The sequence below is a fragment of the Colias philodice genome, chromosome 20 (genome assembly GCF_061535455.1).
Source record: "Colias philodice isolate Cphi_HAF_F1 chromosome 20, ilColPhil1 Martin Lab GWU primary, whole genome shotgun sequence".
In the NCBI taxonomy this organism is placed as follows: domain Eukaryota; kingdom Metazoa; phylum Arthropoda; class Insecta; order Lepidoptera; family Pieridae; genus Colias; species Colias philodice.
In genome coordinates, this window is record NC_143105.1 from 5,412,162 (window position 1) to 5,426,657 (window position 14,496).

The window sequence follows — 14,496 nt, forward strand, 5'->3', positions numbered from 1 at the left end:
TAATATTTGAGCGACCTAATATTAATTGTTTGAGTGACAAAATTACGTCTTGTATTATATTCATTATTTGGCATATGGTTTATTTATACTGAGTGGCATTTTATCTTAATCGAGGTAAGTATTTCGAATAGAAAAATCACTTTGAAAAATACTTTATACTATAATGGACAGAGTAGGTACTATCAGTTCAATTTGTTTTTGAAACTTTTATCAAATAACTATTTGAACAATTTATTCTAGTGTTTTTAGTCGCTCTAGATGAGCGTAATTTAGTCGCTCACTTAATAATCTATTCGCTCAACTAGTAATTTAGTCGCTCATATAGTAATATTATCACACAGTTAGAATTCTAATATATCAAATGGATTAATCACAATCCTCCTTTAGTACGCTCAATCTGTATTTTATTATCAACTAATATTCGTTGCTTGTTTAGTTTATTTGTCGATTAAGTTACTCAAATTCATACCGCTCAAGTTATTAAATCAGTACCTCATAATCAGTCGCTCACTTTATTTTCAGTCGCTCGTTTTATTATTCCCCATAAAAAATTAGTAGGATTTGTACCTATTCTAAATCAAAATTACCTATTTTGCATTTAAATTATACCCTTTTCAAAAAGGATTTACCTACCTAGTATTTTATTTGAAATATTTTATAATATGTAATTTCTAATTAGGTAGTTAGTGAAGATCTAGTTGAAACATATTATTAAAATGTTAACAACTCTAGTCGTTTATGCAGATTTAAACTATATCTGCCTGCCACAATATTTCCAACTGACGATGATTTGGCACAGATCTTTGTTCCGACAGACGAGGGTTTAAAACAAAAACAAAGTAAATCCAATTACAAGGTGTTTAATTACAAGAAATTTTTAAATTGACGCCCCCTGTTACTCAATGCAAGTGCGACATCACCGGAAAAAGTTGTCTTTCAAACGTCTGACCGCACTTTTATTTTTAATGGTTTCTTCTGCTACTCTCAATTTTCAGATTAATTCGTCCAAATTGTGGCATTCTCTCGTGAAGACGAGGACTTTGTAGGTCCTCTACCTCCCAGGTTCAGGCTGTTTTCCAATTACAGAGCATAATGCGACTCAGTGGCGCACAATGCCGAATTATGCTGATGCTTAATTGGAACGTGAAATGCACCAGCAGGTTGCGCTAAGTTCAGTGTTGAACAAAAAAATATTCATAGAGTTTGTACCTTCATCCATACTTATATTAATTTGGTTGGAACATTCAACGTTAAGCATTTTGCCGCATAATGCGCTCTAGTGCTGTAATTGGAAAACACGGATTGTATCACTACTTCTTGGGCCACCCTGTATATTATTGACCTCGAAAACTTTTTTATTTATAAGTACATACTGGTATGACGGGGAATTTTAATACATACATAGGTATTTTACTTTGAACAAATTTCGGCTGAATGGAAATTTTGGTCGTGGTCGTCGTCGTCGTTGGTAGTGATCGAATCCTTAAACGCTAAAATTAGTTTTATATAAATACAGGGTCAGACTAGACACTGTACCATTTATAATGGGAGATAAATAAAACAACTGTTAGTTTTATGCTTTCTTTTATTCACCCTTTTAAGTGCGCATAATCCAATATATTACAAGTTTTATCCTAATTTTACTGTCATAACAGTAGTCATAATAGTAATTATGAATTATAACAAATTAATGGTAAAGAATATTTATATCTTAACTAGATAATCACACACATTTTTGTATATCAAATTTTACTTATCAACAACTACACATTCCAAGTATAATTCTTGTTGTACTTTCAGGAATGCACCAAGATGAGTTTTGAAAAATGTCCAATGCGATCCCGTGTGTGGTGTGCCGGCTCTTGGAACTAATCCTATAAAATAAAAAATAGGTTAAAAATATGAAAATTGTTCTCGAAAAAATAATAGATGAAAAACAACAGTTAACTAGTCGACATTTTTTTTTAATTTCTTATCTAGGATATAATATATAGTACATTTCTAACAAAATAGCTCTGATCCAAAAAATACAAATTTTTCATTGAAATGAATGTAACCTATCTAATTGGTTTTTAAATCCATTTTAAGGCTCACCTACACTATAAAAGCATGGGCAAAATTTTGCGTATCCCATAGTAGGGTCGGGTCGTACATTGTCAGTCAGTCTATCAATAAAACAATTTCTGTTCCAATACATTTCATCGAATCATATACCTACATTTGTAGAACAACAATTCACCAACAATTTTGATATGTGGCGAGAAAGTTGCTGTATTTCTTTCAATTAATATAGGTAGTCTACGACGGCAGAGATGCAGACTACAGTACACAGGCGACGCGTACGGTAGGCGGGCGCGCGTCCGCGTTAAAATGTAGAAGCCCTTCTGGCTAACATTGAGAAACACCACAAAAAAAAAGAAAAAAGGTAAGCGGGCGGGTAGCGAGCTTCGTACGAGCCGTAGACACGGGGTACAGGGACCGTACTCACGTGCGCTAGTACTTGCGCGCGTAGTCCCTCGGCTGCGGGTAGCGGTCGGGGTAAGCGGCGCCGGGTGGTGGCGGCTGGTAGGCGGGCGGGTAGCGAGCTTCGTACGAGCCGTAGCGCGCCTCACCGCTGCCCGACCACGCCTGATCGCTGCTCGCACTCCCTGTTGACACGTGTGTTGGTTACATTGACATACAATTAACTAGGCTCACAATCACGCTTGTTACATATAGTAATGACTACTCTTTCCGACTCTGCGCTCCTGCTTTGGGAAGTGCTAACGAAAGATTTTTGCATACTTGATCTGTTCCCACAAACTCTAATATATATTATAAAAATAACACAATCTCGAACTAACATTAAACATGGCATGTAGTCTTGTTTATATTTTTTGTACCTTTAGCGGGCGCGGCCGCATCTGGATACCTGGTGGAGGCGTTCCAATTGCGTGCCTCCGGCTTGCTCGGCGGCGACGGTCGGTACTGGCGCGCGTCGCGAGACTCGTATGTGCGGCTGCAACATTAGCATTTAGATATTTGTTGATTGTAATAAAAAAAAGACGAGTTGCACTCCGGGAGTGCCGACAGAAGTGAAAACTTGATTATTAACGTTGAGCATGTTTGATATTTGGAATGGTATCCGTCTTACGCTTTTTCGATCAGGTCACGTGTCCTGACGCGAGTTTAAGATTTTATACCCATTACAGAAAAAGTGCTCAACGCCGCTAAAGAAGTTTTCACTTCAAAAAATTGGTTGTTTGTAAAGTACGTTCACGATCGAGATGTTTACGTGATAACGTCTTATTGGTGGCAGCGCTCGAGATGAGACGGGAGATCGGTCCGTCTCTCTCTCGTTATACCTGCGATCGCGCTCGTGAGGTTTTGGTGTGACACAAGTTTTTGAACATGTCACCCGACTAAAACGATTTTAAAAACGTTATCACGTCAAAATTTAAAAATTGGATAATTTTCGTGCAATACATAGATATGTTACGTTTGAAGCGAGAGGGACAATTTTTTAAATGTACCTGTAAAATTTTATAACTTTTGGAGTACTTTAATAAAGTTTTATAAAAAGATTTGTTACTGTGTTTCAATTACTCGTTCGATTATCGTATGAAAGCAAATTAAAACTAGAATCGAATCAAGGGCGGATCCAGCCTTAGTGCCAGGGGGGGGTCACATAGACGTGGGCAATTTTCAAAAGCTATATTTTGGTAATTTAATTGATACGTAGATTTAAAAAAAATTGGTCAAGTGCGAGTCGGATTCGCGAACCAAGAGTTCCGTACAAACATTTTTATATGTTTTAATATTAAATTTATGCTTTTTGCAATTTTTCTTTTATCTGTGCTATAAGACGTAAGTTTCTATTAAATAAAGATTAAATATCAAGATTCTGTGTTCACGGGAAGTACCCTGTAGGTTTTGATTCCTGGCAACTGTGCTGGCAACACTTGCGAATGTTGATAAGCATGAAATGTATGTTTTAGAAATTTTTCCTCCATCTGTGCTGACACAAGTAGCACAATACCTATAGATTTTGATTCCCTTGCGATAATGTCGAAATTTGCGAAATTTTTCGGCATTTACGGCTGTATCGTCTGATTCGTTGACATAGAAGTTTAATTATTTTATTATAGCGTAAAGGTATTATAGACTTGAGTTTTTGGTATGAATATCAAGTTAATACATATTGTCAGTTAATACAGCGTTCATGAGTAACAGGGTTGTACCTAAGTTAAAAAATTTTAAAAATATTTTTTTTATATTATAATCTAAGAAAAAATTGATGCTTTTCGCAATTAGTAAACAAAGTTGTTGTCTCTGTGCCTATGTCCCTATGTATGATTAAATCTTTAAAACTACGCAACGAATTTCGATGCAGTTTTTTTTAAAGATAGAGTGATTCAAGGGGAATAGTAATATTTATAAGGTTATAGAGAAAGCGGGCGAAGCCACGGGTGGTAAGCTAGTCTGCGTTATTATACGTTTGATTGTACTAAATTTTATGACTCTGTGTACTCGGGAACTACCCTGTAGGTTTTGATTTCTTAGGGAGTGTCGAATTTTGCGAAAAATTTCAGCATTTACAGCTGCATCTTTTGATTGCGTTGGCTAAAACGTTTGAATTTTTCACAGCATCAAGGGACCGTAGACCGTAGGATTTCGACATTAGCAAGGGAATCAATACCTGCAGGAAGCACCCTGTCCCGTAAACACAGTCTTGAAATTGAGTAAAAAGTATTGTGTTATAGCACAGATGTAGTAATAACTGCGAAAACCCTAATTATTTAATTAAATTAAATAAAAATATATTTTTTAAATCATTTTAAACTAACAATCCCATTACTCATGAACGTCTACATGTATTTAATTGATATTCACATCAGAACTCAGGTCTATAATAACTTAAATCTGTTATTTAATTCAAATTCTATGTCAACGCAATCTGAAGAAAAAGCAATTAGAGCCGCATATTCTGTAATTCGCAACTATAATTGCAAGGGAATCATCAATCAAAACCTACAAGGTTCTTCCCGTGAACACAGTTTTGAAATTTGGTTAAAAGCAACGACTTAAGCACTTACAAGCACAGATAAAGAAAAAAATCCTTTAAACAAAATTGTATTTGTAAGATACAAGTTACAACATAATGAAAAAATATGTTTGCTCGGAGTCCTCGGTGCGCGAGTCCGACGCGCATTTGGCCGATTTTTTGTTGTAATTTGACTGTATTTTCTATTGTTCATTTAAAAAAAAATTGCTATTTTATGTCTTATCCACGAACTGGGATATTTCGATATTTGAGGTTTTGTGTGAAAAGTGTAACAGCAAAAGTTGTAGAAAAAAAAAAAATTACATACAACTTTACCATTACACTTTATTCCGCAGTTATAGATTTTTTCAAAAATCGAAAAACCTGTTTTTTGGCCTTAAATTACGACCACAGGTCGACCCTAATAAACTTTTTCTATAATTTTTGTTATATTCTCTTCCGTTACCGTTTGTAATTGATTTCATTGTTCTGTATTACTTTTATGTCTCAAAATTCAATAAAAACATCATGTTGAACAGTATTAATTTGTTAATTTAAAAAAGTTAATATTAAATTAGTGGTCCACTTAGTTCGTAGACCTAGCCCAGGGGGGGGTCATGACCCCGTGACCCCCCCCCTGGATCCGCGCTTGAATCGAATATACAATAATGTAATTTTCTTAAGAAAGTTGATTTGTTTCCTTACCTTGGCTCTTTCGGCCTTGTGCCTGGTGGCATCGGTTGCCTTGTGTCGTCATTGGTTGTGCCATTGCTGGGGTATTTCATGTTACCAGCTAAAATTTATAACAAAAAAATTAATAACGTACTTAAAACTTGCGTAATAAATAATAATACATCTTAAATTTACTTCTTCAGTAGAATATAAGAATATTAATTGTCTTAATATCGTACATAATTTTGTCACTGTTAAATTATAATCTTTTGTGTGAAAAAAAAATCGAAATTAGCAAATACACTGTCAGTCAATTTTCAAATTATTGTAGGTTATAATTATAAATACTAACTTATATTCGACTACAGGCCCACGTTGAAAAAATTATGGGTCATTTGAACCACCAGGTGACCTATCTAGAACGATATAAGAGCATAAAATAATAAGATTCAGCACTATGCCGTCACTTGTAAGCTGTCCACCTGAGTGCAGATGAGAATTCGAAAGTACAGGTAGAGATTTTTTTCCCCTTGTCTCCATGAGTTTTGTACGGCGTTGCGGAACAATGGATTAAAAGCAGTATTGAAATAGTATGACACAGATGCCGTACAAAATTAAATGATGAAATTTACCCCGGCAATTGTCGGAAAATTAAAATAAATTCCGACTTTGTGGACCACTATTTTTGTACGCCATCTGTGCTCTTATATCGTTCTAGATAGGTCACCTGGTGGTTCAAATGACCCATAACTTTTTCAACATGGGCCTGTAGCCTATATGGTATAAGTATGTATTTATAACTACTTACATTAATAAAATATTAATCCATCAGTTAAAATTGGCTTGAGATTCATAGTTCAATAAATTAATACATTCATTATTTCATTATTTGGTATAACATGTAGTAAATGAGTAAGTAAATGTGTACATGTTCATTCACTCACAGGACACGTGTCTCGGATAGTCCCGCTTGTAGTCGCGGTCGCGGTCCCGCTTGTCGGCGCTGCGCTCGTAGCTCGCCATGTCGAAGCGCGGCGGTGGGGGCGCCTCGAACTGACTGCCGCGGGACGCCTATTACATTATTATTAGTCAAATTATAATTGAAAATTGAAACGAAAATATTTTATCAAATTTCAATTGTAAAATTTTTATAATTCAATATTTATTCAAATGAGCTTATGTTAATAATTAGCGATAGCAGTTTCTATTCCATAGCGTTATTCTATTCTCTGACATTTGTCTCGGCCTGCTGTGCAGTTTAACCCGTGACATGTTCTACGCACAATATTTGTGTCGTAACGCAAATTGTACTGTAGTGTACTGCGCACAAACTCTGTGCCTAACGCGGCCCGTGACATTGAAGGCCATCTGTAGTGAATTACAAGTGAATGTTTCCAGTATAAAAAATATTTCTCTATGCCTTAAACATTTATAATTCGAATCGACACGACTCCGAGACAGGCAATAGAGACCAAAACCACAAAATAAAAAAATAAAGTGAATCATTGATTGAGTTGCGTCATCGGCCATAGTTTGTGACATTTGTCTTGTTCAACGAATATTTGGATTGTGAATTATGCCGAGAGGAATAATTAGATGAGTGATAATTGAGACGTATATTACTGGAAATTTTACGTAGAATACGTTTATGATATTGGTTTTAGGGATATTTGAAGAATACTCAGTGAAAAAGTGTCTCAACTTTTCAGTGCGGAAGACGCAAAATGGCGCTTTTTTTCTTGTTTGTGAATAATGGAGATTTGTTATTATTCATAGTGAAATACGTTGTGTTAAATGTGTGAAAATATAAGTGAATGTATTTGGCAATCGTGTAGTGATATGAAAACGTGAATATGATCATTTGATGACTCAGCATTATCATGTAAGTGTTAGTATGTAAGCAATTAAAATTAAAACAAAAGAAAATCATTTTTTTATAATTTTATAGAAAAAATATATCGTCATGATTACATTTTTATGCTATAACTAGTTTCTTCCTCTTTCCAAAAATATATAATACATGGCATATAATTATAGAACAATAGGGTAAATAAAATTTTCAAACTCGGTAGTCATAAAAAAGCTAGATTTCGTGAACTCCCTTGACACTATCGGGATCGGTGCCGGCTGTGCGCCAGACGCGTGATAGGTTAATTGAACCGCGAACAGAAGCATATATTTCTAATGGTGCACATGTTGTGGCCATATCGTAGATTTGCTCATTTCATGAAATGATTGATCATTTCGTGATCCTACTATATTATTATAAGTATTTATTTTCTAAAAAGCGATTCGCTTCTGGCAGTCGCCGGCCGCTGCCGCGGCACGCTCGCTAATTATTTACAATTTACACTAAGAATTTGGCATAGGTTTTAGAATTATCATTCGCTTGTTTGATGTAAATGCACCGTAAACACAAACACATACACAGATGATAATCTGTTTGTCTGGCAGCCATTTTATCGATCCCTATTTATTTAGTTGATAAATTCCACATTAGTTTTTATCAACCAGTTATCACCCAGTACTATTTGTTGTTACTTACCTGGTAACAATTATGCGGTTTTCATAAAAAAATTATATTAAAAAAAAGAGACTGTGTGCCGAGCACACGTGTCTGAAGTGAAACTTAAAAACAAATAAAAACTGACCAATGGCGGCGGTGGAGCCCGTTTGTGTCGTGCGTCCCGCTCGTACGCGGGCTCGGGCGGGGAGCCCGCCTTGCGGTAGCTGCCTTCGTAGCCGCGCTTACGACGCTCTTCCTCTAACCTGACATATACAAACATTTAAATGTTATCATTTATCCATACTAATATTATAAATGCGAAAGTAACTCTGTCTGTCTGTCTGTTACTCAATCACGCCTTAAGTACTGAACCAATTTGCATGAAATTTGGTATAGAGATATTTTGATATCCGAGAAAGGACATAGGATAGGTTTTATCCCGGAAATCCTAGGGGAACGGGTTTTTCTTTGAAAACGCGGGCGAAGCCGCGGGCGGAAAGCTAGTTTAAATATGTTTTCATTATCTTTTAATGCTTTTCAAACCAATTACTTGAGCAATTTATTCTATACGAAGTCATTATGCAGACAGTGGAAACAGATACAGGCGTTAGAAATTTTTCTATAATATTAGAAATAAAAAAATCATTTTTTAATATTTTTAAGTAAATAAAATTTTCTCAAAAATAAATTTAATTAAACGCTACAAACCTTAATTGTTCCCTCTTGAGTTCCAATCTCTCCAGCTCCAATTTCTCCCTCTCAAGCCTGTGACGCTCCCGTTCTAGCCGCAACAATTCATTCTTCTCACGTTCAATTTTTTCCCTTAAACAAAAATAAATATATTATGTCAAATAGGATAAGCGAAACATAATTAAATAACATTTTTAATTGAATACTATATTATGTGAAGTTTGCAGATAAGTCTACAGCTGTTGCGTCGTTTACACTACAATTCTGACAAACTTAATACAATATCAAGTCTTTCTGTCGGACTATCCCTATGACTATACCTTTGAGCACGCGGTCGAACCTACAGGTAAATAATAACAAACCTAGCGCTGACATAGCACCAGCTCTTCCATATATAGATAATATATATCTTCTTATATAGATAATTAGCACCCAGACACAGAGCAAATATCTATGTTCATCACACAAATATTTGCCCTGGGTGGGAATCGAACCCACAACCTCTAAGCCAACCGGTCAGTCAGATATCTATACTACTATAAACTATTATATAGCTGAAGAGTTTGTTTGTTTGTTTTAACGCGATAATCTCAAAAAATACTATTTGAAAAATTATTGCGGTGTTGGATAGCCCATTTATTGAGGAAGGCTATAGGTTATATATCATCACGCTAAGACTAACAGGAGCGGAGCAACGCGGGTAAAACCGCGGGGCACAGCTAGTACATAATACATACTATTATAAAGGCGAAAGTTTGTAAGGATGTATGGATGTATGGATGTTTGTTACTCTTTCACGTAAAAACTACTGAACCGATTACAATGAAATTTAGCACACATACAGAGGGTAACTTGGATTAACACATAGGATAGGTTTTATCACGGAAATCCCAGGGTAACGGGAACTATGCGTGTTTTCCTTTGAAAACGCGGGCGAAGCCGCAGGTGGAAATCTAGTACATAATACGTAAGCCTGTACCTCTCAGCGCGCAGCTTCTCCCGCTCGATAGCGAGGCGGCGCTTCTCCTCGCGCTGCCGCCTCTCGCGCTCCCGCAGCGCGTCCTCCGCGGCGCGGCGCCGGCGCTCCTCCTCGCGCGCCGCACGCGACCGCTCGCGAGCGCGCGCCACGTCGCGCTCCTTCTGTTATCACCATTAACGTACCGTACACAACTGGACTCACAATCACGCTATAATATTGTGCTATTAAGGCCATTCTCCCATTGCGATACGTACAGGCGATTCAAGTATCCTGTAAGTCTCGGAGACTAGTCGCCGCGGAATATCTCACATACAGTGTACCGGTAGCGTAGTGTGCGAGCTTACATACAAATGTATGTGTGATACTCCGCGGCGACTAGTCTCCGAGACTTGCAGGATACTTGAATCGCCTGTGCGTATCGAAATGGGAGAATGGCCTCAAACTCTGCCACGCGTGTGTAATAGGCAATTTCTTAATGAGCAATGCAATAGAATGAAACATGTTGCCACAAAATAAAATGCTAATTTCCATGATATATAGTGCCGTTTAATATTGCGAGACTGTCGATACATACACAAGATATACTAATAATATTAGGCAAACTTTTGTGCATAAAGGTAATCCTATATTTACGTCATAAAGTAATTTTAAGCATCAAAGTTTATTAAAAGAAACATTCATTATGTTATTTTGTTTAAGCTTACCCATATTTTGGAAAACGACAGAACTTCTTTAGGCGAGCGTCTTCGTTCTCGACTTCTTGTACTGCGCCTAGCTTTTCCATCCTGAACAAAATGTTTAAATTGAAACACGTGTTACCAACTGTTAAAATTTGAAAAGAAAAAATTGCAAAGAAGTACTAGAAGTATTACCTTTTCGGACCGATGCGATTTTTCCCTAGTGCGTGATGTTGATCGTGTGCTCTCGGCGCCGGACACATCACCATCCTTCTTCTGTTTCGGTTCACCTGGTTTATCAACACTTTCTTGGTTTTCCTGCAAGTGCCAAATAAAAAAATTTTGAGTACTTTTTATAGAAAAATGCGATATGGCTGTCGTAACGTCTTAAAATAAACAACAATTTATTTTATTAAAGTACAGAAAAATAGTAAACAAACAAATTTCTCAATCTCAACAAACTGAATACATAATATGTATTATGACTAATGATATAAAGATGTATTATGGCAATGGTTCAATAAAATAAACTTACATCATTTTCTTTAGGCTCCTCTTTACGTTCTTTACTGGGCCGTCGCTCCTGTCGCACGGCAGACGCTTGACGACGCGACGACGACTCCGACTCGGACTTAGCTTTCTCCACAGATATCATGCGCCCATGTAGCTCTGTGGAAAAATTTTTTCGTTTTTATACTTACAAATACCTTAGCATATGTTAAAGTAAATATATTGCTTAAGATTAATTCTTCAATAAATCAAAAATTCTTTATTCAGCTCTAGAAAAAAATGTAAATAAATAAAATTTAGTTACATTTTAATCTATTTACATACCTGTTCTATGTAAATTTTTGATGCAATTCTCAGCATCTTGAGGACTGGCCATGGTCACATAGCCATAGCACCGTGATCCTGGAGTTCTGGCGTTAGTCACTACTTTTGCTCCAATTACCTAAAAATTCACAAATTTTTGTTTTTTCATAATCTATATCTATATAAAACATGAAATTCTAAGTCACTTTAGACACAAACAATCCACATTTCTGTTGCTTGTTTTAATTTATTTATTTACTGTTTATGTTTATAACACTTCATGAAAAATAAATATTAAAATATTATGTTTGGCTAAAATTTATATGAATACAAAGCTAAAGCAGTTAATTTTAAGTGTAATAAATTTCATTTTTTCATTTACCTTTCCATGTTTACTGCACAATTGCTTCAAGTCTTTAGCACGAGTGTCCCCTGACAAACCACTGACCCATAGATTCCGAGCACCACCCTCTTTTGTTTCATCTTTCTTTTCTTTTTTATCAGTTTCCCCATCTTTGTCTTTATCATCTACAATATAAAAAAATCTCATATAATTCTATTTATTGTCTATAATACTTTTTTACATGACGTAATTAGCAGAATTTACCTTTTTGATCTTTTTCGTTTTTGTCACCATCATCATTGCTGAAAGGAAAATATTTGATTATTTAATGGTAAGACAATATGAACTATGCTATTTAGTTACAGACAGATAAGATAACATTGTCTAGTTATTAAAGTTATGAAGGCTATTTTAGAATTTTTAGACACTCAAGTCATCTACAAAGTTTTGCACCGTTACTCCACCGTAATATTTTGTTGTTCATCTTCATGATGCCATGATCCCACGAAGCCGCAGTTGAAGTCCCCGAGTAGATTAAAGCTTCATCTTGCTGTCAAATAACTGGCTTTCTTCCCACGCTGAACAGGTTCTTTCTTCATGTGATGTTCAATCTGATCTCGAAGACCATACAGATGAGGCGACAACGATGCATTGCAGTGTAGGCAGCAAACAGCAAAATTCTTCTTAGTTGGTGCAAAACTTTGTAGTGATAACGAAAATATTTTTACAATATTGAGTATCGAAGTATAAAGGTGCGCAAAGACGGCGTCGCGACGGTCTGTCGGCGTTCACCAACCTAGTGGCTGCTGCTTCGGATGTTACTTGTTGATTTTCAGTTGAAGGTGCATCGTCAGGAACGGCATCTTCATTTGCTGTAGTCTCGGTGTCTCCAGCCGCTGTAGAGTCGTCCAGAACCGCGTCATCTAAGTCAGTGACAATAGTGAGATTGGCCAGCACAGGTCGCTTGAAAAAGCAGCCTGCCCTGCATTTCTTCTAATAGTGGTTTCAGCAAAATACACTTGCTCTTGTAACACTTTACACACTGAAATAGTCTTCACCTGAAAACTCGATTTGAGATTAACACCATTGCCTTGTATGACATGGATCAATAATGGCCTGATTTGTTATGTCCAGAATAAAGCAAGTGGACATTTGATGAGCTCTCGGAGATGGAGTAAAGAATTTCTCATAAGGAAACAGAAGTGCCAGCAAGGCTTTTATTGAGAAAGCTTTTGTATTTTCATTAACAAGTCTATGATAAAAGCTTTCAGAGCTCTTTGCACTGTCCTTCCTTCTCTGGTACAAGAAATTTACACATTTTATTTGTTCACATCCAATGTGTTGCATCTGGGGATATCAATAAGCACCATAGCTATCAATTGTGATCTTCCATTAAGAAATTCTCCTTTATATAACAGCAACACTTCACAACAAAATATATTTTTATTACATACACAGTATTCAAGCAATTTTAAATGTTTAAGTTTAAAAATGTAAATGATGATGTAATGCATTCTGGTTAGTGGAAGTAAAGTAAAATAATAATATGGTTTTTGGTAAATATGTGATGATAATGGAAATATACTGTCAATGGAATATTTTAAATATTAAATGATTAAGCTTTTGTAATGTTATACACACTTACCTTTCTTAATTTTAGAAGTGTTATCAGTCTGAAAATAAAAAAGAAAATAAATGAATTTTTATTTCTACAATGAAGTATGCACAGTAGTTAATATATTAGAAGCAATAGTTCAAAACAACATTTGTTAGATTCCAGCGACTATTAAAAGAATAAATAATGTCACCTCCATTAAAAAATATATTTAATTTATTAAATACAAAAGGTATAATGTGAACTATTGTAATTTTTAATAGTACATCCATCCACCATCTATTGATACAAATTTTAATCTACTTCCATCTCCATTGTACTATAACCATTGGATATCTTTGATTTACTGGATGGTAGAACAAAATCTACCTTGAAGACATAGAAACATACCTCTTCATTAAGGAGTTCATCTTCACCTAGGTCTAAATTAATGCTGTCTTCTGCATCTGTATTATTTTCACCTTTGTGATCTTCTTCCTGCTTATCAGTTTCATCCTCTATACTTGGGTCCAAGCACGGTTTCTTAGCCTGTGTTGTCTCAGGCTCGTCCTTACTTTCCCGTTTTCGATTTATCTTCTCACTTTCTTCTACCTCCATAATTTCTTCCTTTACTTGTGGGCCGTCGTCATTTTGAGAAACTTCAGATTGTTCTGGTTCCTCATCTTCCCCGGCTGTGTCTTGAACTATCATGTCTTCCATTGCCGGAGAGTCCTCGTTCTCAGGTTCTATAGAACTTTCGGTACGTCTAGTCCTTTTGGTTGGAGTTTTTGTATCACTGCCACTCAAATCAAACTTGTAAGTAGCAGGATCATGCCCTTGTTCTTGTAAATGCTGAAACATTATTTAATTTAACTTTATATAGAGCTAAAGCAAGAATTGAGTTTTATTAATTATTTTTTATTACCTTGGATAGCCGCTGGATTAACACGCTGCGTATGCCGCTTTTATCTAGGTTACGCTTCTCTAACTCCGCGCGTAAATCTATAACTCTTAGTTCTTCCAATGATTTTTTTCGGTCTGACATCGTATGATGTTATTTTTGTATATCTATTATTATCTAGGATGTAATATGAAAGGGTTCTTTATTTACAACCACTGAAAATATTTCACCACCATTCAGTAAATGTAGCCAAAATGGCGGCTTTGCGTAATTAAAAAATTCGAAACAGATAACATAG

General features: G+C 35.8%; 1 protein-coding gene across 1 annotated transcript; it reads right to left on the reverse strand.

Moving 5' to 3' along the window:
• Positions 1-1,567: 1,567 nt before the first annotated feature.
• Positions 1,568-14,474, reverse strand: LOC149479456 (uncharacterized). Its single transcript, XM_089708181.1, has 18 exons — positions 14,223-14,474; positions 13,709-14,149; positions 13,349-13,376; positions 12,500-12,626; positions 11,968-12,005; positions 11,743-11,888; positions 11,382-11,499; positions 11,083-11,216; positions 10,743-10,865; positions 10,575-10,655; positions 9,871-10,031; positions 8,910-9,023; positions 8,347-8,464; positions 6,640-6,766; positions 5,729-5,816; positions 2,883-2,998; positions 2,489-2,648; positions 1,568-1,874 (listed from the first exon to the last, which is right to left on the reverse strand). Exons 1-17 carry the CDS (start codon positions 14,340-14,342, stop codon positions 2,494-2,496), a joined length of 2,235 nt encoding a protein of 744 aa, XP_089564307.1. The 5' UTR covers positions 14,343-14,474; the 3' UTR covers positions 1,568-1,874; positions 2,489-2,493.
• Between the last annotated feature and the right edge of the window lie 22 nt (positions 14,475-14,496).

What these genes read in the sequence shown, in the direction of transcription:
- LOC149479456 (XM_089708181.1), bottom strand. Translation starts at nt 14,342, where the DNA reads ATGTCAGACCGAAAAAAATCATTGGAAGAACTAAGAGTTATAGATTTA. An exon ending in TGTGCAGTAAACATGGAAAG is followed by an intron (nt 11,500 to 11,742) that starts GTAAATGAAAAA and finishes GTGAATTTTTAG; the next exon opens with GTAATTGGAGCAAAAGTAGT. An exon ending in AGGAGCCTAAAGAAAATGAT is followed by an intron (nt 10,866 to 11,082) that starts GTAAGTTTATTT and finishes TGGCACTTGCAG; the next exon opens with GAAAACCAAGAAAGTGTTGA.